This window comes from Eumetopias jubatus, unplaced genomic scaffold, assembly GCF_037043125.1.
Source record: "Eumetopias jubatus isolate StellerSeaLion01/CBP00866 unplaced genomic scaffold, mEumJub1_p1.0 scaffold_1, whole genome shotgun sequence".
NCBI classification, from domain to species: Eukaryota; Metazoa; Chordata; class Mammalia; order Carnivora; family Otariidae; genus Eumetopias; species Eumetopias jubatus.
Genome location: NW_028274807.1, coordinates 6,252,893 through 6,278,545, shown reverse-complemented (window position 1 = coordinate 6,278,545; position 25,653 = coordinate 6,252,893). Strand labels below are relative to the sequence as shown.

Below are 25,653 nucleotides of genomic sequence, written 5' to 3'. Positions count from 1 at the left end.
TGTGTTTCACTAAGGCTGTGTCTTTACTGGAGCCAATCCTCAGGTTATTTTGTTAATATTAACACACACAAGCACTATTTTCCGGTGGGTTGTTTACAGTGTTCACATTGGCATATGCAGGTGGGTCCTTAATAAAAACTTTAAAATACTTTGAGTATTCTATTCTGATACGTGATTTAGGGTAATTATTTTTATAATTAGATTTGATTTTGATTTAATTTGTAATTGGAAAAATACTTTAAGGAACTATCATGGGAAGTTATGTTTAAAAATGTGTGACCCCAAAAATAAATAAAATGAATCTGACTGACCAAAGGCTAGGAGAGACTTGGTTTCCGTAAGCCTTTGAGATGTGTTCTCCTTACAGTGGAAAGAATGTAAAGGTTTTTCCCTTCTCGCTTTGGCTCCCAGGACAACTTTGTAACCCCACTTCAGTGGTTGTGTAGCCTTTAATGGCAGGCACATTTGCCCTCTTTCCCATATAATTTATACTCCCCTGGATCCTGATTTTTATTTATTCATTTTCTCTGGAATAATCTGTTTTCTGGTGAGCAACCTCACCTTCTTTCATGAACCTGGAAGGTATAAATAAAAACACAGCTAAAACCTGAGTTAAGGTTCTTGATACAGACATAGCCAGTTTGGACTTGGGAAGATAGCACTCATGAAATGTGATTTGAAGGAAAAATTAAAGAAAACCTGGAACCAAGAGAGTCATGGTCACTCCTTCAGAACGTTTCTCTTTTCTTCTCTAGTTATGGGGGAGTTGCTCATTCCCAGAGGCAACCTTATAGTTCCTGAGGATAAGCCCTGTAATGTGACTTGCCATGCATTGGGCTGGATCCCTCTCCCGGATATTTCCTGGGAGATCGGCATTCCGGTGAGCCACCCAAGCTATAATTCTGGTCCGGAGCCCGACGACGTCCAAAGTGCAGTGAGTGTCTTGACTCTCACACCACAGGGCAATGGGACTCTGACTTGCCTGGCTAACATGAAGGGCCTGAATGCCCACAAGTCTGTAACTGTGAATCTTACTGTGGTTCAGCCTTCTTGGGGTAAGTGAAGACATTTTGCTCTCTATAAAAAAACTACTGTTACATGCTTATACTTTATATATGGTGTTCTTAATCAACAATGCCTAGGAAAATTGTATAGTGACCTTGACTTTGGGTAGGGATGGTGATGGAGACAATCAGCATCAGCTTCATGACTCTGTGATTCCACTTGCTTTTTTTTTTTTAAAAGATTTTATTTATTTATTTGAGAGAGAGAGAGAATGAGAGATAGAGAGCACGAGAGGGAAGAGGGTCAGAGGGAGAAGCAGACTCCCCGCTGAGCGGGAAGCCCGATGTGGGGCTCGATCCCGGGACTCCAGGATCATGACCTGAGCCGAAGGCAGTCGCTTAACCAACTCAGCCACCCAGGCGCCCTCCACTTGCTTTTAAATTTCATCTTCAATGTGTCATTCTTTTCTACTTATGGAAACCATTAAGAACCTTGACAATTATTTATCACAAAGCAGCATCAATTCAGTGATAAATATTTGAAGTCAATGTTTCTCTGTAGCTTTTATCTGTTGTTCTAGTTTAATCCCATCCCCTGGGCCAGTATGAGACAAGTTCTTGTAATATTTGAGGAGGGTGTACAGGTGCTCTTGGATTCCTTCCAATCTTAGTAGAATTATGGTTTCATTTTTTTTTTTTTTAACCTGGCAAATCCACAGTGTATTTGAAAGTACCAAGTCTTATATTTTTTAAAACTCAACTAAGTGACATAAATAAGATGAAATCAGAGGGGAGACAAACCATAAGAGACTCTTAACTATGGGAAACAGACTGAGGGTTGCTGGAGGGGAGGTGGGTGGGGGGATGGGGTAACTGGGGGATGGGCATTAAGGAGGGCACGTGATGTGATGAGCACTGGGTGTTGTATGCAACTGATGAATCACTGGACTCTACCTCTGAATCTAATAATACACTGTATGTTAATTAATTGATTTGAAATAAAAATAAACTATTTAAAGTTTAGATCCCCAAGAGAACCTACTGTAGGCTCCTCAGCATACCAAATCTCCCAACTACACAGCCTACAGGGCTGCAGAGCCAGCTTCAGCTCTAGGTCAGCCCAGGCCAATGAGAAAACATGGGGCCCGGAGCTGGAGATTGACTTTAGGTCCTTCATTTTGCAAAAGAGGACAGAAAGGGAGGCCCGGAGAGGTGCTGTGCTCTATTCCAGGTCATGCCTCAGGTTGAGGTGGAACAGGGCCCAGAAGCCAGGGAAGGGGTTCCTTCTCGGTGCAAAGATTTTCCCACTACAAAAACACCTTTATTCAAAGTTCAGAACAAAGCTACCGCCAGAGCAAGACTGATGAAGAACAAGAAGAAAAAGAAGAAGAGGAAGAAGGAGGAGGAAGGGAAAGAGGAGGAAGAGGGAGAAGAGGAAGAAACGGTGTTTCACGGCGTTTGCCAAGGAAAGGCTCCCTTTTAAGTGCTTCTCCAACGTTAACCAAATTGACCTGCACAACAGGTCTATGAGGGGATCCTCATGCAGCCAGATGGCTGAGATCGAGGTGTTGGCAGGGTTGGTCCCTTCAGAAGACTGTAAGGGAACGATCTCGAGGCCTCTCTCTTAGCTTCTGGTCTTCGCTGGCAGTCTTCAGTGTTTCTTGGCTTGGAGAAGCATCAGCCCAACCTCTGTTTTCATTTTCACACGGTGCTCTCTCTGTGTGCTTCTCTGTGTCCAAATTTCCTTTTTTTTTTTTTTTCAAATTTCCCTTTTTTTTAATAAGGACTCCAGTCATATTGGATTAGAGGAGCCATCCCATCCAGTATAAATTCACCTTAGTTAAATTATGTCTGCAATACTCTATTTCCAAGTAAGGTCATATTCTGGGAGTACTGGAGGTTAGTACTTAAACGTATGAATTTTAGGGGGACACAAGTCAACCCATGATAATGTCTCCATGAACCCGTAAAAAGCCATTCAGAGTCTACCCTGTGGTCAGTACCAACAATTCTGTGCTTTGCACTGCAGGGATTGATCCTCAGTGCAGTGAGCCAAAGCTTGCTCCCCTGTTGTTAGGACTTTGCCTCCCGTCTCTGACTCAGATGCCCCCAGAGACCAGGCAGACAACAGAAATGAAAGCGTGAGTGAATACATGGTAGAAGACTGAGTGGAGTGGCCCACTGGGAACCAGACATCATGCTCCATCCACATGGAGCAGCCAAACCAGTACCAGCTGGTTGTTGCTAAGAGGAAAAGGGATCCAGGACTGCCAGATCTTTGATGTGGATCTGGTGAATATCAATGCTTTTGAGGGTGAAAGGCACAGAAATCTGTGTTTCTTTGATTTTAAGTCAAGATTAATTTATTTTAGCTTATTTTTAAAATTTTATTTATTTGAGAGAGATAGAGAGAGAACACAAGCAGGGGGAGGGGCAGGAAGAGGGAGAAGCAGACTCCCCACTGAGCAGGGAGCCTAATGTGGGCTCAATCCCAGGACCCTGGGATCATGACCTGAGCTGAAGGCAGACACTTAACAGACTGAGCCACCCAGGTGCCCCTCCAGTTTATTATTTTTAATAACTAAAACCTTTAGAAAAGTTGCAAGACTAGTACAATGAATACCCATGTGCCTTCACCTAGATACAACAAATGTTAATATTTTGTCATGTTTGCCTTTTTCTCAGCCTTTGTTTTTTTCTGAGCCATTTCAGAGTTTATGACAATTTACCCCTAGATACCTCAGCATGTATATCATAAGAACGAAGGCGTTCTATTTAACCACACTTGATGTAGTTGGCGATCAGGAAATGTAACATTGACACAAGACTGTTATATAACACACAGTTCATATTTAAAGTTTCACCAAGTATCCTTTATAGTGATTTTCTTCTCCACACCAATGTCTGGTCAGAGACCATGCATTGCCTTTGGCTATCAGGTGTGTAGTCTCCTTCCTTTACTCTTGAATGCTTCCCTCACCTTTTCTGTCTTTCCTGATATAAATATTTTTGAAGGGTCCAGGCCATTTTTGCAAGATGCCCTTCAGTTTGGATTTGTCTGAGGTTTTCCAACATACTTTGATTTGAGGCTAAATAGTCTAGGCAAGTCGTGGGTAATGTCATGTGGGGTCATGATGTCAATTTTCTCTGTCATTGGTAGTAAGTTTAATCATTTGGTTAATGATTTCTCCATTGTAAAGATCCCTTTCTCCATTATAATGAATATGTAATCAATGACTACTACATGAATATCCCGGTGGTCTTTCCCCCTAATAGTTTTTGCATTCATCAGTAAGTCATTGCCCAAATCTGTTGTTTCTATGGTGATTGTAAAAGAATGATTTTCTGGCTCCATCATATTTTCATATTTGTTGGTTGGTAGTCTTCTGTAAAGAAGAGACTTCTCTCTCCTTTTGTTTTTCTTTTTTTAAAAACAGGTTTAGTATGGACTCATTTTTATTCAGTGCACTATAAACTGCTCCTGTCATTATTCCTTTTGATGCTCAGAGTGCTCCAGATTTGGCTAGTGGGAATCCTTTCCAGCTGGCTCTGGTGTCCTTTTGACACGGCCGTATTAGTTTTTGAGCACTTGGCCCAATACGATGTTCTGAACTCCCTTTCATTTCCCCTGTTCTATCCTGGAATCAGCCATTTCTCCAAGGAGCCAATCCAGCTGGCTTTGAAGCTATTTAACTATGATAAATATGGTCCAAGCTTTGAAACGGAAGATTTAAAAAAAAAAAGTTCCATTAGCACCAAATGGAATGAAATCGACAGTTTAAATCACACATCTTAACAAGGTAACAGTGCAACAAAGAGGGCTGGTCTGATTGATGATGCCCCGTAGAGATGGATTTTAGAGATTCACTTGCCTGCAAAGTTCTTCTTTTGCAGGGAAGGGCAAGGGGCACTTAATTTCCCTTGATCAGGTTTAATTCAGTGGAGTGCTTCCTTCGTAGGCTAGGACTAGGGAAGTTAGAGGCCTTAATTATGGCAGCTAGAGTCCCTGCAGCCTCAAAGGGAAGCACAGTGGGTGCCTTGCAATGAGTCTTACTTTATTGGACCCATTTGGAAAAGGGTAATTTGTTTCTAAATTATTCATCAAGATCCAGAGCAGCTGGTGGCTGGCTGCATGTTGTGTATTTTATGCAAGTTTTAGTAGCTGAAGACCTCATTACAGCCCCGGCGGCTGGTGTCAGGGAGGCTTCTAGGAGCACAGCCGGGGGTACGGAGAGCCCCAAACGAACATGCCTGTGCTGTGCAAGCTTCTCCAGGCATCGATAAACACCTGTCCTGCCACTCATTTTCTCCTGAAAGTGCAAGGAGTCTGTGTCCATTGTGTTCCTTTCTGGAACAGTCCCTGTGAGTTGTTGCAGGAAGGAGAGTGGCAGTTGAAGAAAGGCTAATTAGTTCAAGCCTAACAATCATTGATTCTTGAAAGAAAAGCATGCTGAAAGGGGTACTGCTAATGATTTTGAAAAGATCAATTTTTTTCGATTCCAGAAGCAGCACAGACTTCAGGCACTGCAGACACAGGTACAACTGGAAGGTGGGAGCCCCTCTCCTGCCCGCCTGAGGAAGAGCACTGTCCATCCTCTGTGCACCCAGCTGCGTTGCTTTCTCTGTTTTCTCACTCAAGTGAAGCGTTAGAGCAAAGCAACATTTTTAGGACAGGGGAGCACCTGGTAGAGCGCAGTGATTCCTGGTTATAACCTTAGTTTTGTGAGGAGTGGCAACTTGGAGGGCAGACCAAGTGGGGGGAGTCACAGTCCTGGGTCACAGCCCTGGGTCTGGCTGTGAGACTCTGGGCAAGTCGCTGACCTCTGCGGCTCAGTTTTCTTGTCTGTAAAACAAGAGGGAGAAGAGTAGGGCGGAAGTTCTCTCTCCTGGCTGCCGTTTAGCCTTCAGGAACTTTGACCCACGGGATGGGCCCAGGCCCCACCCCAGAGGTTCTGATTGAATTGGTTTGTGTGCAGCCTGGAAATTGTCATTTTTAGGAAAACTCCCAGATTATTGGGCAGTCAGACCAGGGGGCTACAGAACAGGGAGATCCTGAAGAAGGCCTTGACTCCTGACCCAGCCTTCTGACCCAGCCTCTTCGGATGCTACTGTCCACACGGACTTGGACAGCAGATAGCTTGGGCTCCGATCCCGGCTTGCCTACTTACTTGCCGTGTGGCTTTGGGCAAGTTACTTAACCTCTCTGTGCCTCAGTTTTCTCATCTGTAAAACTGAGATGATAATAATAACTACCTCACGGGCTTGTTGTTGGTGTGAGAAGTAAGTGGGTTAAAACGTCTGACACTCAGGACAGTCCCTGCCACAAAGCCCACAGGGCAGGAGAGGGGACAGCTGCTCTCTTTTGTTTCACTGATTCAGAGACCTCCTGTGTCCCCCCCTCATCAGCACCGGAGCATGCCTTGCACATGCCCCCGGTGACATTTTGTACTGATCCAGTTGGTTTCGAGAAATTCCGTGTGACCTTTTAAAACTGAGCATTTCTGTGAGAGCATCTGGGAAGCACTATCTTCCTTTCCTGCACAGATGGGAAAAGGACAATCCTGAAGCTGAGATTGAAGCTGCACAGTAAATTCAGTCCTGCGGTGCCGACGTGCACAGTTGTGTGACGGAACGTAAGGAGGAAAGCAAGAGGTGTTGAACCTGGAGGTCATCTTCCTTGGTCACTAGGTGCCATACACATCCTTTCTAGCGACTCTGCCATTTGCCTTGAACCATTATGTCCACACCCTTTGCCAGGACACAAGTCAGGGACCAGTGCCCACCTGGACTCCCCGTTTCCCGTAAGACCAGGGCTGTACCTTCCCAGAAGATATTCCAAGTTGGACACACAACATGAATAGAAAGACAAGAGTCACAGCCCCGGGTTTCTGCTGGTCTGAGTGCCCTTGTCCGGTTCACTGAGCTGCTTTGTCCCAAGAGTCTCTGCACAATGAAGGGGCTGGATTACGGACAAGGTTATTCCAAGGATCCATGCTTTCTGTCCAGTGTCCTGCTTTTTATCAATATATGACCATCATTTATTTTTCTTTCAGTCCACTGTAAATGTACTCATTTAAAAATTAGCATCCCACTGAAGTGTCTATGATATATATGCATGTGTGTATCCACGTATATGTCATATATGGTAAATTAAAAATTATTTAAAATAAGAAAGATTCTTCCGTGCAGCTCCGGTACCAAATTACACCTCCTCATGGCTCATACACCGTGCTTCTTTGGCAGGGAGGGGGCTCCAATGGAGTAGAGACAGTAAGTCTTCCCCTGGTGTGGAACTCCAGGGGAGATCTGACCCCCAGCGGACTGTGGTCACAGCATATAGGAAGCGGAAGAAAGAGCCACGTGGCTTCTGAGACCAGTTTCTGTTTTGGTGAGAGTTTGGGGCTTTTATGTGAGAGCAGGCATCACTTTGCTAAACTTGGTGGTTAAATTAAGAGCCAAGAGAGTGAGTGATGTCACGATATCCCCTGGGCTCTTCCTTGTTTCGGTCACCAAATCCACTGAGGTGGCCCTTCCCCCCCTCCCTTTAAATAATAACTCCTCCCTGAGGATAAGCAGCTGTTTATGTACTAGATCAGAGGAAAGCTTGCCACGTCCAGACTCGGGTGACAGAAGCTTGGCACCCTGAACATTTTCTCCAGTAGGGGAGGAAGATGCCCCGATAGGGAATGTTTGAGTAAGTCAACAATGTGTGTTGACTTTTCCCAGTATGATTTTCAAGCCCATCTCTTGAGTCTTGAGCCAGACCTTAATGTTTAACCCCAGCTCTCTCCCTGATTATGAAAGCTTCTAATATTTGCAAACTTCAATTTGTAACAAGTTCCTCAGGCTGATTTAGGATGACGTCAGCAATCTTGAATGTGTGTGTCCGTGCCCTGCAGTGTTCTCAGTGTTTTCACACACATCCAGAGTCACTGAACAGCCTGGGGGGTGGGGGGCAGGAATTGTTGTGGGTGAGTGAGCAGAAACAGTGCCCATGAGATTTCACTGAATCCACTGACAGGAAGCCCAAAGCTCTTTGTCGGTCATAAAGTTTCCAGGTGGTGACCTGAGTTTAAACTCCAGTTTGTGATTATCATAAATGTGATTTGGAACTTAATTTTTTTTTTTTATCACATCCATAGGAGGGAGATTATGGGAACATCCCGTAATGTGGCAGTTTGTTTGGGAAACATTTCCGTTTTGGGCATTCTCAACGTGTGGGTCACCAACCACTTGCATCAGAATCACCTGGGGTGCCATTCCAGACCCCCTGACTTGGCACCACAGCGGTCGGGCTCTGAATCTCCTTGTGTAACAACCATTCCCGGTGATGCTTGGGAATTTTGTTCTCTGTGTAGCAAGTGGATAACTTGTATTACTCTCTGGATGTGAAGAGACTGGCTTGTCGGAAAGCTCCAGTTGCAGGGGCGCCTGGGTGGCTCAGTCGGTTAAGTGTCTGACTCTTGTTTTCGGCTCACGTCATGATCGCAGGGTCGTGAGAGCAGGCCCTGTGTTGGACTCTGAGCTCAGTGCAGAGTCTGCCTGCTCCTTCCCCGGCTCTTTCTTTCTCTCTCTCAAATAAAGAGATAAAAAAATAAAATCTTAAAGCTCCAATTCTGGGGCTGAGGAGGGGTGATATGGGAAGGGTAGAATACCGTCCCCACCACCTCCACCTTTCCTGGGGAACTCTTTTCCTATCTCTATCTGTCCCAACTCATCTTAGAAAAATGGTGGGTGATGTGGAGATCCATCCTCCCCCCACTTCCTGTCCCTCGCTCCTTCCCTCCCTCCATCTATTCATCCAATGTGCCCAATATGTGCCAGGTGCGTGGGATATAAGAAAAATAAGACAGTCCTTGACCTCGAGGGGACTAAATTTTGTTTAGATAGTAGCAGATGTGTAAGAAGAACTGGAAGTGATAGCAATTTCACAAACATTTACGGTGACAATGAACAGGAGATGTTTAAAAAAAAAGGAAATTTAGAAAAACTATCACAGGTAATGCAGAGAAGCTTTGCACAAAGAGCAGAAGACGAGTATCTTTTTATATTATGTAATTCTTCAAAGCACAGTGTTCTCTGAGTTTTAGCACTTGCTTGGAGATCAGTCAGTCCTTGTATTATTTTGCAGTGGAATCCTTACTTGTCCGTGAGTCACAATCCAGGTGGTTGATGGTCGTAGAAACCAGGGCATTAGTGATCATCTCTAACCAGTACCACAAGGTACTCTGAGCCTTTAACTTTGACACAGGATTAGCAAATTATGATTTCAAGGTCATTTTTCATGGGAAACTCCAAGGGAGAACACCTAAGAACTATTTTCCTCCTATAAGCTCTGGTTCCAGGGTGCTGGAAAGGCTGTTGATTTACAAACTCTGTCTTCCTTCATAGGAAGTCTGTTGTTTCAGTATTTTCTGACGACTTGCATTTAATAAAATAGCACTCATTCACGATGAGAGTCCAACCAAGCGCTCAGGGTTGAGTGGCGGAGTTTATTGAGTAGCTCTTCACATTTGAACAGATCAACTTAAATGCGGTTTTTCCTCAGCATGGTTCAGGAGGGGAAATGCAATGCTGGATAGAACCTACTTGCAGTTCTCACAAACCCGAGGCTGGGCAGTGCTGTCTAGCGGGACGTTCTGTGATGAGGGCAATGCTCTTCACCTGTGGGAACTGAGCCCTTGAAATGTGACGAGTGTGACTAAGGAGTTGAGTATGTAATTGCATATAATTTTGGTTCATTTAATTTGAATTTAGATAACTGCGTGAAGCGTGCTGGACAGCCTTGGCTAAGACAGGCCTGCCCTCCATCAAAATGGCTTTCCCCTCTCCCTTCCTTCCTGCCCCGCTCCGTTTCACTCCCTGCTGGCCCCTGCCTATCCATTCTTTTCCCAGCTCCATGACTACTGGATACAACAAGAAGGCAAAGCAGACCTTAAGGAAGGTGGCTCCTGAAGAGCCAGGGGAAACAGCAATGAGCCGATGAGAAAGGCATTCTCTGGGGTGTGGGTGGGCCGGGGCTGAAAACCTTGCAGTACGTTCCTTTAGATGTGACACCTCTTCAGTTCGTCCTCATTTCTTTTGGACTCTGGACCCCTGACGGGTGGGAACGTGGAAGGGAGAACCAAACTCAAGTCTTGCAGTCTTGTTCAGCAGTAGCTGCTCAGTAAGTATTTATTCCTTGGCTAAATAAAGGATGTTGGAGGTTGGTAATTGCTACTCCAACCCGGGAGCTGTCGTTCCTTGCCATCTACTTTCCCTTTAGGACTGGTAGAGGCGCTAACTGATGGATACGGGGACTGTGTTGCTCAGGGGTATTTACTGGCAGCAATGAGTATCATAGTGGAAGATCCTGTAGAGTACTGAATATCTGAGCACGCTCCAGAGAAGTTGGCTTATGACACCCAACTGTAGCAGGCCGAATAGTTAAATTATCAGAAAACAAAATCTGACTTATAGGGTGGTATACAATCAGGGATTACGTACCTTGGACAGTAGCAAGCACCACTAAATACATTTTTTTTTTTCTCTCTTCTTTCAACCTTATAGGCAGCATTGATAGAGCAGGTACATCCTTGCCTACCTGGGCCATAGCTCTGCTTGCAGTATCTTTGTCATTGCTTTTGATCCTGATAATTGTTCTGATTATAATATTCTGCTGTTGCTGTGTCTCCAGGCAAGAGAAAAAAGGTAATTTTTTTGTTCATATGGATTTGTATGTGTTTTTGAACTTTTGGTACAAGCACTTGAAGTTCATTAGCTCCTCAGCAATTTTGTAAGATGCATTGACCTTCGGAGCATCCTTCACTTGGAAGTGGACATGTGAGCTTCAGAGAACGAAAGGACTTTCTGAAGAAGGGATACATTCCTTTGGGGTCAGGTGTAACCCCTCCGGGGAAGACCGAGATCTTCACACTTTTCCGAAGGTGAAGAGACAGTACCTTTCTGAGCAAAGACACTGACTGTTTGAATTTGTGCATGTTTTCGAGGCTGTAAGGGCATTATAATCTGCCATTCAGATGCTATGCTTTTTTTTTCCAGAATAATACCTATCTGAGCACATTAAAAGATTATTTCCTATTTTGTATAATTCCAAATTGGCTTTTGTAGGCAAATGTTTTAGTGGCAGGAAGAAAAAGGTCTTCTGTCAAGTAAAAATAGTACAGATAAAATTAATAAAGATAATTACACCTTTCTTCTGAATGAGGTCTCTTGAGGTACTCAAAAACAGTGGCCTCATTTGGGGGTCAGGTTCAAATTCGTGGTGGGCTCATCAACGTTGTGGTGGGCTTGTCATAGAATTCAGCTGTTTGTGACTCCAGAAACCAAAGGATCTTTGTCATGTGGTTGGCTCAGGACTTTCCAAGTGCTGAATGTGTGTCCAGCCTTACCTTTCTTTGTCTCATAAAACCTCACCTATGCCTATTTGAATATTTTCTACAGTTAAATTATTTTTCTTAAAATCAGACTTTTGATATTAGGCTACGTGTCAGTTTAATTGCATTTAAAATTTTATTAACACTAATTGCCATTTGATGAGCATTTTGTGGCTGTGTCAGGCACCGTGTTAATTACCTTACATGGAATCCCTCTCAGTGAGATATTCTGTGTAAAGTGCACAGTTAGGCTGTATCTAGGCTAATTGTCTAGCCTAAGCCCCTGCGTGGATTTGGTTTGGCATTGGGAATTAATTCTGTCATACAACTTAATTCCTTAGGAAACAGAACATGAAAAGTAGTGAGCCTCTGTTGGCCCAGATTTGACGGAAATTTGCTTTTACCTGGGAGTTACCCTATATGCCACGGAAGGATTACTCAAGTAAAATACACTGGATTTTAAAGGAAAACTATTGGATAACTTACATTTTAATTGAGAAGTGACTAGGATTGTTCAGTGCCTTCAGATTATTATTTTCAACATTAGCTACTGTGGTGTCGTTGGAGGACATTCTGGTTATTTGGACTTATCCTCTTCAGCTGTTTTTTTGTGTGTTCCACAACAGCCTAGTAAGAAGGTTGTGAGGGTTGGTGGCCCATGTAAGATGTACACCGGGGGGACTCTCTGATTCTTAGCATCCTCATGAGATAGGCGTAAGTACTATCCTACAGATTGGTTGCGAGGACAAAATAAAATGATATATGAAACTGTTTCCACCCTAGATTTTATCCTTTATTTAACTTTGAGATGAAAAGCTCATATAAGAGTGAGCTGTTTTTATTGCCCTGGTTTTTAACAGGCATAGGGCCTGTGACAACCTATGTACCGAGGCCACCGCATTGGGTGGAATTCACAGTGGACGCTACACTTCACCTTGACATAAATGTAAAGGACCCAGGGAGGTCCTGGACTTCCCCATGACAATCGTCTCCATGCTTAAAAACAACACGCATCAAGTTTCTTCAGAAGTATTGTCCGGCACTTTGCTTTGCCAGTGCCTGGAGAATTCTCAGTGCTCTGATTGGTTAACTGGGGACTGACTGAGGAGAGGTGAGGGCCCCACTCCGTGCGGTCTGAAGGCCTTGGGATTGCTTCTGCTAATAGAACAGAGAAACTGGGAGCCCATCTCTCAGAGCCCATCCTTATGGGAACACTAGTGATATTCCAAACTGTCTCTCTTTTTCATTTCAAATAAGATTGCTTCTGAGGTCCAATTTGGGGTGTGAATTGGCAGATGTTATTTCAACTGGAAGTGAGAACATATCTAAAAATAAGGAAGATGATTTTTTTTTTTTTTTTTTTTTTTTAGATTTCAGTAAAGCTTGATGAATAGAAGGCCTAGACAGGACAGCAGAGTAGCAAGGAACACTGGCTTTTGAGAACAGATGATTGGGGACTGGTGTGTGGCTCTCTTACTCCCTATTTCCAGGTTCCCTAGGTCCCCTCCAGTCTAAGAATCTATTGATTAAAAACATTAGTATTTTAATGACAGCTTCTGGGGGTGGATGCAACTCTGTGCATTGATACCATTGTTACATATTGATTGAAAATATATCTTAGAATTAAGGAAGTACAGCGCTTACACAATGTAATTCCTTATTTGTTAAAGTATGGTGATAAGATATAATAGTGTCTAGTTTGTTAAAAATATGATGACACTCACACCTACCCCTTGGGTTGTTGTAATGAGTAAATGAAATAGTATTTTGCAACGTGCTGGCACACAGTGAGTACTGAATGAATGACAATAGGGATTGGGAATGCAGAATGCCTCTTCCTGGTGAATCGAGTCTTCATATCTTGCTAGTTAAATTCAAGATTCATTGAGAACTTATTAGGTACCTACTATACTTTAGGTATAGTAGTTATCATAGGAGAGCTAATAGTGAATTCTACTTGCCTTAGGCTTGAAAGTCATTTGGTAATTTGGTGTGGGGGTAATTTCATAATACCGAATGGGTCACAAATACTCAGCAATGTATTTAAAATCAGGGGGGTCTATAAGAATTGATTAGATTTTATTTTCAGAATAACTAATACTAATGTGATTTTGTTCCTTTTTTTTTCAGAATCTAGTTATCAAAATGAAATAAGGTAAGTTTGAAATCACATCAATTATCGGAAAACAAAAACAACTGAAAAACAACCAAAAAACACCAGCCCTACAACTGCTAACACACACAGAGCTGTGGGGTTTTAGGATCATGTTACTCAAAATTAAGTACTGAAAATGGACAACTTTGAAAAACACGTATGCCAAACACAAACTCATATGGCAAAATTCATTGTAGAATAAAATAGAGGATGGAGATCCTGCCTACATTTGACTTGCCCCAGCTCACTTAGGAAAATGGAGATTTTCTACTTGGTGTCTGGCATTTGCAACTCTTTCCACAAGAGGACACTATGCACCGTGACTGTTGTCCCTCCTGTTTTGAGTCAATGCAGGGGACTTGAGGACCATTTCAAGGATAAAGAACCAGGCGGAGGTCCTGATTGGAATTTCTGGGGCGGTGGAGAACAGTGAGGCCAGCTGGATGGCTTCAGGCACATGAAACTGACCAGGCAGGCAAATTAGGTAGCGTTCACTGCTTGTACCCCTAATGCGGGAGGGGACAGAGAAATCCCAGCCATTCCCATGGCCGTCCAGAAGTAGCTGCAAGCACTTTTAAGGTAGCTATACCGACGATAATACAATAACCAGTTTAAATGTCTGCAATGTTTAGACAAGTATAAATGCACTAAGGGGAGGGACTTTTAGACAGTCGTCATTATGCTGGGGGTGTTACAACAAAATCATAGCTAATTTTCAGTATTTTATTAGATAATTTTAGCTTCTGAAATGCTGAGATTTTAAAATACCTTTTGGTAACATGTGGTGAATGAGGATGTGTGTAATCACGGTATAACAGACCCTAGCCGTTCTCCCTTTGACCCCAGTCACTCACTGGTGGTAACGCAGTGTTGGGAGAGGCGGCTGTGGTCTCTGAGAACACTACAAAGCATCGGTCTGAAACTGCTCCTCCTTTGGGGCCTGACAGAGGGCAAGAGGAGAGGAAGGCAAATGGACTCCAGGAATTATTCCAGCATTTCTCTAGGGTGCTGTTTCCAGCAGGATGGCAGCCTGGATTTTTCTGTTCACCATTATGGACTTTGTAACATCTTTTATTTCTCTTCTCTGGGATCTTTGATGATTTTAAAACATAGTACAGTGGTCAACAGCTATTTGGGGTCATGGATAGAGAATAAGAAGAATAATGACGACAACAGCAATAATATGACAGTAGGGATGACAATCGCTAGTATATGCTGAGTGCCGAACATACATTAGGTCCAGGGAGGAAAGACGGGGAGACTCACCGAGACCCCGCATCCTACCTGCTTTCCGTGCACAGTGGCACCTGTGCAAACTCCAGTTGCTTCGGGCTCCTTCTGCCGTAGAATCACACATATTCCTTCCTACAGAATCAATGCATTTTTTATATAGAAAAAATTAAAATATACTTTCAGGAAATGATTTTGAGAGGCTCTGGGGGATGCAGTCAGTTGAGCATCTGACTCTTGATTTCTGCTTAGGTCATGATCTCTCCGTGCCCAGTGAGGAGTCCGCTGGAGACTCTCTCTCCCTTTCAGTCCGCCACTCCCCCCTAAAAATAAATGAGCAAATCTTTAAAAAAATAGAAATGATTTTCAAATCACCCCAATTCTATCGTTCAGAAGCAGGCATTGTTATGTAAGTATGTATCGGCTCACACGCATGTGTGTTCGCATAGATACATGCGCATATGCATTTTGTGAAATTTGCATCAGCATAAATTTTATTTTGTAGCGTGCTCTTCTCACTTGGCACTATTCTGCAGATTCTGTTAATAAATTTCTGTAATAAATAAATTTCTGTTAATAAATAGTAATAATAAATTTCTGCTTAATAGAAATGTCTTATTGAAGTATAATATAAGTTCAGAAAAGTATACAAATTGTAGGTGTGTAGCTTGATTCCTTTTCACAAAGCATATGGGCCTTGAGTGGGGACATGCAGAACTAGAGCACCCCAGATCCCCAACCTCTCCATGCCCCTCAAATCACTGTCTGCCCCTTCCTCAAAGGTCATTTCTTTTTCTTTCTTTCTTTTTTTTTTTTAGAGAGGGAGAGTGAGAGAGAGAGGGCCAGGGAAGGGCAGAGGAAGAGGGAGAGAGAGAATCTTAAGCAGGCTCCACGCCCAGCGCAGAGCCCAACGCTGGGCTGGATCTCACAACCCTGATCCCAAATCAAGAGTCGGATGCTTAACCAACTGAGCCATCCAGGCATCCCAAGGTTATGTCTTCTGACCTCTATCCCCACATCCCCAGAGATTATATTCGTATGAACTTTATGTAAATGGAATCATAGCATGTATACTCATTCATTTTGGTTTTCTTAAGTGTCACACTGTGAGATTGGTCCATATTATTCAATGAAGATGAAGATGTAGATGGTTTATTATTATATAATACTACACTGTGGGTATATATGCAATTTATTTTTCCTTTAAATGGGCATTTGGATAGTTTTTGGGGTCATTATGAATTCTGTGGCACTAAGCAATTTAATATGGATCTTTGATGACGTGTTCATAAGTACTCCTTCCTGTGTTGTATTCAGTTGGGTGTATGTCTACCCGTGAGAGCTGGGTAGGTAGAGTCTCAGGGTAGGTAGGGCAGACAGACAATACTGCCATATGCTTTTCTGAAGTGGGTATGCCAGTTTATACTTTCACCAGCAGTGCATGAGAGCTCTCACCTGTAATAATTTTTACAGGTGGCATGGAATTTCATTTTAGAGATGTATTGTCATTTTTTTTAATTTTTATTTTTATTTTATTTTTATTTATTTATTTGACAGAGAGAGAGAGAATACAAGCAGGGGGAGTGAGAGAGGGAGAGGCAGGCTTCCCGCAGAGCAGGGAGCCCGATGCGGGGCTCGATCCCAGGACCCTGGGATCACGACCTGAGCCGAAGGCAGACGCTTAACCGACTGAGCCACCCAGGCGCCCCGAGATGTATTGTCATTTATTTCACTAGTCCCCTATGGTGGGACACCTGGGTCATTTGCACTTTTTGCTATTATCAATAGCTCATGAATGAACGTTCTTTCAAGTAAATTTTTGCACATATCTTTGGTTATTTCCCTATAATAAGTTCTTAGTGGTCAAGCGTGAATATCTTTAAATATTTAGGTATCCATTGCCAACTTTTCTTCCCCTGGGAGGCTACATAAATTTTTACTTTATTTCAGAGATTAGCACACGTTTTCTATAAAGGGCCAGAGAGTAAATATTTTGCTTTTGTGGGCCACGCGCTTTCTATCACAATTACTCAGTTCTGTTGTTGTACCATGCAGACAACCATAAATAATATGGAAGCAGACAGGGGTGGCTGTGTTCCAATAAAACTTTGTTTATATAAAAGGGGGGTGGATTTGCCCTGTGGATCATAGTTTGCCAGCCCTGCTTAATTTGGTCCCTGGCTTCTGGGGGTTGATTATCGACCGGGGAATGGAGTCCATGGGCCTATCTCTCTCTATCTCAATGGGAGTGTGAGCAGGCAGACCACCTACAGAGTCATGCTGGTGGCTATGAGTGTCCCTCCTGACGTTGTGGTGGGTTCAGCGTGCAAGAATGCTCTGGGTGGAGCAGACTGAACCGAATATCCACTGCTGATTAACCTTTGGCTTTTTAAAATGGTTAAAATAAGATAAAATAAAATGGTCTGATTCCAGGAAATCTGCAAGCATGAAGACAAACAAAGAAACTTCGGAGACAAACGTAAAAAGTGGGAGTGAAAACAATGTCTACAGCCTGGATGAGCCCAGGACCGCCAGTGAGTGGGCGGGTGGGGCATTCCGAAGACCTGGAGGGGAGTGTGGGGGAGGGGCTGACTGACCCTGACCAGCACTGCTGTACACGGGCTGCACCAGGCAGGGGACTCAGCCCTTGCTGGTCATTAGTTTTTGAGTAATTTTCAGAAGAAGGGGAAATGTCAGGACTAGAAATATTCTAGGATATAGAAATATTCTATAAAAAGTAAAAATCCACCTATATCTCCAAAGTTTAAAATAAAGTGGGATGAAAATTTAAATTTTAAATTTAAATTTAAATTTATTAAAATAAATTTTTTTATGCTTTCTCTTTGTTAAAGCCTTCTACCTTTATTTTATTTATTTATTTATTTGTTTTATTAAAGATTTTATTGATTGATTGATTTGACAGAGAGAGGCACAGTGAGAGAGAGGGAACACAAGCAAGAGGCGTGGGAGAGGGAGAGGAAGGCCTCCCTCCCAGCAGGGAGCCCGATGAGGGGCTCAGTCGCAGAACCCTGGGATCATGCAGGACCCTGGGATCAGGATCTGAGCCGAAGGCAGACACTTAGCGACTGAGCCACCCAGGCGCCCCAAAGCCTTCTACCTTTAGTAAAGCATATGAGGAAGCATTTTAATACATTGAGGATCACTTTCCCAAAATGTCAAATAAAACCAAAACTCAGAGAGAAATCTGTTCCTCTTGAGCTTTGGAGGGTGTAGGAGAATGTTGAAAAATGAAACCCAATTTTGAGAAGTCTTTGTAGCACCCGAATGTCTTCCCTCTCGAGGACACAGTCCTAGTGGGGGCTCAGCCACTGGCAAGGGGCTAAGGGTAGGGTTTGATGTGAGGTCCTTCTGGAAGGCAGATGAGAGAGGAGGGGCGTATGAATGGGTGGGAGAGGGAGACCTGGCCCTAACAAGTGGCCTGGCAAAGCAAATTCCACAGAAAGACGTTTCGTCAATCAGTTCTTGCTGAGAGCTGCCCCCGCCCCCCCACAAATTGTTTTCAATAAGATTAGGGCTGCCCTCCTGGCCCATTTCTCCCATGGTGGCCTCCCACGTTCATTCCAAATGGCTCACTTCAGATTCTTAAAAATTCCACGATGCTGTTCTGATCATAGCTTACAAAATTTCCTGTGGGTGAATATTTATTTATTAGTGTTTTGAGTAGTTAATCAAGTAGCTTGACCAAAATCATGGCCCAAACCAAACCTCTCTGTGTTTTTGTCCTTTTGACTCCTGTGTTTATATTCCTTGGTCAGCATTAAAGCTACAGATTCACCTTGTCTCTGGATGAGACTAATGAGTCAAGGAAGGACTGGATTGTGAGTTTGCCATACTTTTATTTCATTAGAAAGATAAGATTTGAAAAGTATATAACCTCAAGGGAACTCTAAAAACAAGTTTATGGCTAAGGATTGCTTTATGCTTGGGTTACTGTATAAAAGCAAATGTGTTTCCTTATAAATCAGAATTGCTAGAATATTATTTGGGCTTTGTTACTTATCACTCTAAAAATCATTCTTCTGTTGCAGAGCTTGCTTCTCTCACTTCAGAGTCCCTTGAATCCAGTGTTTGGGAACAACACAGAAATGGGCAACCTTATCAGGTGACTCAGACCATTTTCCCCATTTCGAGGTTTTTTTTTTTTTTTTTGTCATTTAAAAACACTTGCCTGGTGGTAGGTGATTATAAAATGGTGCTTGTTTTATGTTCATGATGGAAGAACGTGGCCTTTGCTCACCTGTTAGCATGGAGGACATAGTATCTCTTGCACACAGAAGTGTAGGTGGGGGCTTGTAGATCTCGGGGTATCTCTTACATGCCCACTTAGAGATGCTGAGTGGGCAGCTGGATGTACAAGTCTGGAGCTCCAGGGGAGGAACACTAGTTGTAGATATTGTTGGTTGTTAGGCAAACTCTGATGGGCTCCATCCTTCCAAAGAACATGAAGAACACAGTCACCCAGGAACCGTGAGGACATGGTATGTTGCTTTTCTGACACGGAGTTAGTGTTGGTTGCCACAGATGAATGAATTGGAATGCATACACAGAAAATATGATTCTTTATATCCACAGTCATATTAGGCAAAATATGTATTTTCTGACCTCCTCAAAGACACCTTCAAATGAGAAGCACTTTGATGTGACTCCGCGATGCTGTGCCTGATATGTATGGATGTTCTCCCCTTTAGCTTTTGGAAAAGGCGCGCTTGCAGACTAGGTTCCCGACAGCATGTGGCATCTGAGGTCTTGGCTGTGTTCTGCCTATGAGTCGCTATCTGTTTGAGGTGCTGCCGCTGGGAGTGCTTGCCTAGACCCATCGTTCTTTCTTGGGGTAGTTATTGACTTAGGTTTCCGGGCAGCTCCAGGCCATCATATTCCTCCCTGCAGTTGGGATTCAGCTCAATCCATATGTCTTGCCGGTGATGTGTTTCTCCCAGGGCTTTGTGGGGGAGGCGAGCTTTGACTGATGCTCAGCCATGTATCGGGAGGACCTAAGTGATGCCTTTAGTGGAAAACCAGTGGTAGCCAGATGGGAAGACATATGAAGGGTCTGTGGCACCAAAGAACATTGGCCTAGGTGACAAACTGTTGGGTTCCTGGTACAAGTTCAGGCTATATCCTTAGGCTGGGTGGCAGGAAAATGGAAAGGTAAATTTCTTCCCATCAAGTCTGCTGTCTTTGGCACATGTGTCTTCTGAGGCATTCAGTCTGGCCCTGGGAGAGATGGCTATAGAGATGCAACAGGTTCTCTTCCGAGGGACCATCTCTTGAGTAAGGGGTAGCTGGCCAAAGGGAGTAATCACCAGGCCGTGAAGGATGTTTCCTGTCGAACCTCCACAACTGGACCTGAGTGGGGCTGTGGGCTGATGGAAGGGTTCTCTTCCCAGAACTAAGCATGGTCACCCAAGAACACATTTCCTCCAGCCTTTATTTCTGTGGCTTTTCTATGGTTACCTTTTACTGTCACGTGTCTTTCCACCAGACAAGCCAAAGTGCTTACGTCTGGGGTTGGGGGCATGGAGTAGGCAGGGAGGGAGTCAGAAAAGGTCATGTCAGATGGTGCCCTCCTGAAGTAGACATGAGGACAAAGGGGAACTCTAGATGCTTTTGGATACAGGAATGGAGAATGACATTTTGGAGCTCGGAGTAGATGCTTCTTAGGCTTGAAGTGTTTTGAAAATATGCGGGGAGAGAAACTTCAGAAGTTTCTGCTACTTGAACATGTAACCAGCTAATAATCTATTGGTGGGAAAAGAACAGTCGCCCGGAGGTGCTGGGCCCTGGGGGATGGTCACGTATATCTGCGTTTCTTGAAGTGTCTGACAGCCTTCTAGGGGGAGGTTGTATCTCGACCCAGAGCATCAGGGTCCTTAAGAAACCAACGGAAGACAAGGAAGATGAGCTGTTTTTGCCTGGGATAGAGACTGGGAGGGGGCTATTTAAACAGCTGGAGTCTTCTACTTAGAGCTGGGGCACCTTAGTGCAAGCACAGTTTTGAAGCAGTCCATCTCTGATTATGAACCAACGGGTGCCTCTTGGGGCACCGTCTCGGGGATGGGCCTAGGCCCTCCCTGTCTGCAGGTTGTCCATTTGGAGAATGTGGACTCGAGACGTGGGCTACGCTTTTCGTGAGCACGTGCGGACGGGAGGGAGCAAGATGGATGGTGGAGGAAGTGGCTGGGCCTCGGAGCCCACGGCCCAGAGAGGACATAGTCCTGCACGTGGGCAGCTGGGCCAAGTGGTCAAACCACTGCCTAGAGAAGAGGTCAAGGTGAGCTGTAGCACAGAGGTGACTTTAGGACTTCCCAAGGCCAGGCCTGCAGCCATGCCTGGTCCACGCGGCCGAGTTCTCACTGTGCAGGAGGACCTTCCTCAGAACGCTTTCTTTTCCTAGCCTTTCCCCATCCTGTAGGGGGCCTTGACCCCTAATGGCCCAGGAGAGGCAGCTGAGAGCTTCTCAGAGCCCCGTTGTTTCTCTTTCATCCCAGCCCTCTCCCCACAGGCCTCAATGTGCCTCCAGCCTGTGACAGAGCCACCCGGGCTGCTGTGGGGTGTGTCCATGCACATGGGCTCCAGTGGGGCTCCTGCCCGAAAAGCTGGCTTGTCAGAGTTGAGGGTTGTTGACTCCAGACTACACGATTGTGCAGAATATCCGCACTAGCCTCAGGTCCTGAAAACCCTGTAGCTCCAGCTGAGAGATTTCCAGCTGGGAGTGAGCCTGCAGCCAAAACTCTTCCCAGTCCCCGTGGCGGTGGAGCTGGTGGGGGCAGACGCACGTCCTATCCGTGGAGGCCAGGCGCGGTACATCAGCTGCCGAGGCTCCCATTTCGTCGTATTACTAGGTCTCACAGTGGGGCGATCGTGGCTTTGCCAACAGCACAGCCACTGTTGAGTCTGTGCCCCCGTCCTCCCTTCACGCTGGTTTTCTCGTCTGCTCAGCCTGCTGGTCTTATTTTCGCTCAGCATTTTTGGATCTTAACTAACGGGTGGCCACGGACCACGTGCAGTCTAGCGCAGTATTCCCAGGTGCTCATTAAAAAGTTATTTGTTGAAGTGGAGAATGTCTCCAATGCCTAGAATTATGCTGTCACAAGCTAGGCAGTACAAGGCGTGCACGTGCAGTAGGCACGGTCGCTTTGCGGATAATCACAATCCAGTCATGACAAGCAATATTATTAGACTGGTATAGATGAATATGCTGCACAAAAACGCTGTGTTTTGGGTCACTAAAAAAGGTATATAATTCCACATCACATTGCCACTTTGCTCATTTGCAGTCTTGGGCACTTTGGTTTTTTTCAAGGGTATTCTGTTCAAACACAACCCAAGGAAGGGAAAGTCTGAAGGGCCAGGGGCTCCATAGGGGAACTGTTGACATGGCCTTTAGGATGCCCAGATTCTTGGTCCCACTGTGGACCCCCTTGCTCAGTGGACTTGGGTGCAACCCGAGTGTGTCTGAGTTTTAAGACAACATTGAGTGATTGTCTAGGTGACTAGGTCTAAGGGTAATTGGCTACCTCATAGCAACATGGACATGAGGGGCTGCTGGCACAGTGTGACATTGCTGATGACCACCTTGCCTACTTTGTAACTTCACATCGCCTGTGAATATGATTTGGCTGGTGTTCCAGGGCATTCACGATACCCATGCTAAGTACATTGGGTAGGGGTTGCACTGGACCCTTTCCAGGACTGGAGGGTTCCTGTGCCCTTATTGGAATCATGTGGATCCCCTGTAAGTAGAGGAGGGTCCAGCCCTGAGCCTTGAGTGTGTGCCCACACCTGGCTCAGGGACCAGTGAAGTGCTCTGAGGAGCAAGCAGTGTCTTGGGGTCATTCTCATCCTCACCTTCAAGACCACAGCTTCCAGCCCCACCCAGCGTTCCACGTCTATGTCTGATCTCCTGATTGTGATGAGCCTCCAGGCACCACATCGTCATGCAGCACCGGGCATGATTTTAATTATGTCCTGTACCCAACAGTTACTGAAACAGGAAGCTGGAGTTTTAACACTTAGGATGGGCTACAAACCCCATTTGTTGCTGTACCAGCCTCCATGACTCTTGCTCCATCGGTACCCTTCTGATTGAGGTCCAGAATGCCAGAGCCCCACACTCCCTTGGGGAAGATCAACCCGAGGTGTCGTGGGGAGCCTCTTTTTCACATCTCTTGGTATGTCCAGATGCTTTCAGTGCTGACAGCCCTGAGAAAGCTTCAGAAGCGTGAGGGCTCTGCTCAGGGACAAGCTGGCATGAGTCAGGTCTGTTGGTGACTCTGGGCTGTAAACACACACAAAAAGTACCTGCTGGCTGCCTGGAGCTCCCTGCCTTGCTCATCCCCACCTCTAAGCCCACTCCCCTGCTAGGGTTCTCCCCTAAACATGGGACTTTTCACCAGAGGCTGAGAGATGGGGGGCAGTCCCTGTTCCTATCACTAACTGGCAGAAAGGAAGGATGTATTTCCAGTATCCTGGATCCCAAGGAATGCTTGCTGAGCATGGAGGTACATCCAGTCCCTCTAAGCTTCCGTATCTTGGTAACTTGCTGCTTTAGCAGTAGTTCTCAAAGGAGGGTATACCTGAAGCTCTTTGGATGTTTGTTAAAATGCAAAGTCCTGAGCCTCTTCCAGCCTTTCTGGATCAGAATTTCTGGGAGATAGGGCCAAAGAATGGATAGTTTTGCCATGTTCTCCAGGTGATCTGCTTTGAGGACAATATTTTCATGGCCCAAACATGACAGCGTAACAGACAGGCACAGTACTGTTCCTAAGGGCAAGTCATCACTGAGTGCAGGGCTTTTCCTTAGAACCGTGCGTGGGGAATGACTTCTACTCCACAAGCTTGCCACAAAGCGTGGAGAGAAATTTGGGGTGTGATGCTGTGATGAGTGTCAGATGGAAGGGTCTTGATGCTGAGGCTCTTCACAATCTAGGCTGCACTGTCGTGGGGAAACACTTTTTAAAACCTGTGTTTTAGGTGGGTCCTAAGCCACACTACCTTCACTGTGGATGAAAGAGAAACAGGATTTTAGGCTGCAGAGACCCCACAGCATGTAGGAAATTGTAGGAAGGATCAGAAAGGAAAATAAGAAGTGACATTCCAAACTGATGTATACCAAAATGTGACGCTTCTCTCCACTGATGATTCCTATCCAGGCTGGACTTACACTTAGGGTACGTAATACTGACTTTATTTTCTAGAAAGGAGTTTCTGTTGGTGAAGTGCTGTAAATGCAGGTATAACTGCCAACAAAACACGTGAGGACAACACTAGTAAATAAAATTAGAAAGTCTTACTAACAATTACAGCTAATGGGAAGGGCAAGTACCCTTTGTTTTTATATGAAGTCATGGGCTTTGCAAATGCTTTACATCTTGGTGAATAGTTAATACAAACAGCCCTCCTTTTCCTCTCCTCTTTCCAGGCCTCAACTCCCTGACAGTCAATTTTTCTGTTTATTTTGGGCAACTCTGTTTCTTTCTCTCCCAAGCCCGTCAGTTTTGAAGGGTGAGTGCATGAACGACTTGAAACGTGGATCGAGTCTTCCCCGCTAATCACCACTCTCCCGAAATAAACAGAAATACAACCTTAATAAATTTAGAAAAACAGCAACGCATTTGCACAGCCCAGCAGGGAAAACAAAAGGCAAACAACAACTGCAAAAATGTCAAAGCATTTTCACAGCAGAAGCCTGGTTCTTAGAGCACGGTGGTGAGGTGACTCCAGCAGGCTCTTGTTCTCCCTGCATGACGGGGACTCATTAAAATTAAGACTGTGAGCCAGAGTGATTTTATCCTCAAGACTTACTGACGTTCCATTGCAACATAAATAATGCATGGTGCCCAGTTACATTATTTAGGATGTGCAGTGCAGCTGAGTCAGCAGTCTCAGGACTGGCAGGAAAACATATTACATGTTTTGCAATAGGGCAGTACTGTTGGGCAGGTACTGGCCCCTCTGGAGGAGTATGTGGTTTGCTTGGGGTCATGTTACCCAAGGAGAATGGCAAAGACCACATTTCTGAGAGGAGGCACAGCACGGCCTCCCGAGGAGAGAGCAGGTGGACCTGTACAGTCAATTCAACTTTGTCCCTCGCCTTTAGGAGGAAAGTATGTTTTTAAAGAAGTTTAGACATATTTTATATTTTCATACAGAAGTTAGAATTTCCATAGGAAGATTAAAAAAACAAACAAACCAGAATAGTGCATCTTTGCTGTCATTTGCCTTCATACAAACAAATATGGGATTCTTTGAACTGCATTACTCGTAAGGCCCTGAACTCAGAAACTTCTGGAGGGTGTGGTTATTGAAAATAATGCAATAAAGGAAGGACATCTTTGGTTCCTCTCTGGGCCCTCACATTTCTTCTTATCTGATGAGTGGAGCTGTCAGCTCAAGTTTGCCTTTTATATTGCTCTCCACTGATTCAATGCACCCCCTTCCCTTTGTTACCAGGGACCTGACCACCGGTGGCCGGGACCCGCAGGTCGCCCGCAGGTTTCCTTCATCATGGCCAGTCCTAAGACTGTCAGGAACGTAACTTTGGTCTAGCGAAGATGTCTCTCCAGTTCCATTCTGCATGTGGCTGATGACCTGCATCATACCAACATGGGATCATCCTTCCTCTCTGTCCCAAGGCTGGGCTCCCGCTTTGCCAGTGTTGTGGGGACACAGCGAGGCAGAAATAATCAGAATGAATACTTCGTGGGGGAGAGAAGGAGTCTGTTTCGCACCTTTCAGAGTAGAATTTGGCTTTTGAAATGTTTCAAGATTTTCGTGAATTCCACCAAGTAACTAAGTGAAAGCTGCAAATTCATCATCTTAATTTACTTGTCACTCGACACTCCTTGTGAATCCCATCAATGGCGGA

General features: G+C 44.7%; 1 protein-coding gene across 2 annotated transcripts in view; it reads left to right on the top strand.

Moving 5' to 3' along the window:
- IGSF5 (immunoglobulin superfamily member 5) overlaps positions 1-25,334 on the top strand; it is a 35,649-nt gene extending 10,315 nt beyond the window's left edge. The window contains exons 3-8 of one of the 2 annotated variants that reach the window (XM_028126423.1): positions 756-1,055; positions 10,554-10,694; positions 13,511-13,535; positions 17,199-17,299; positions 18,815-18,888; positions 25,239-25,334. In XM_028126423.1, coding sequence (XP_027982224.1) covers positions 756-1,055; positions 10,554-10,694; positions 13,511-13,535; positions 17,199-17,299; positions 18,815-18,888; positions 25,239-25,334 — 737 coding nt within the window. Of the gene's footprint in view, positions 1-755; positions 1,056-10,553; positions 10,695-13,510; positions 13,536-17,198; positions 17,312-18,814; positions 18,889-25,238 lie in introns of both variants that reach the window. The other variant, XM_088020858.1, reaches the window with a different exon arrangement.
- The last annotated feature ends 319 nt before the right edge of the window (positions 25,335-25,653 follow it).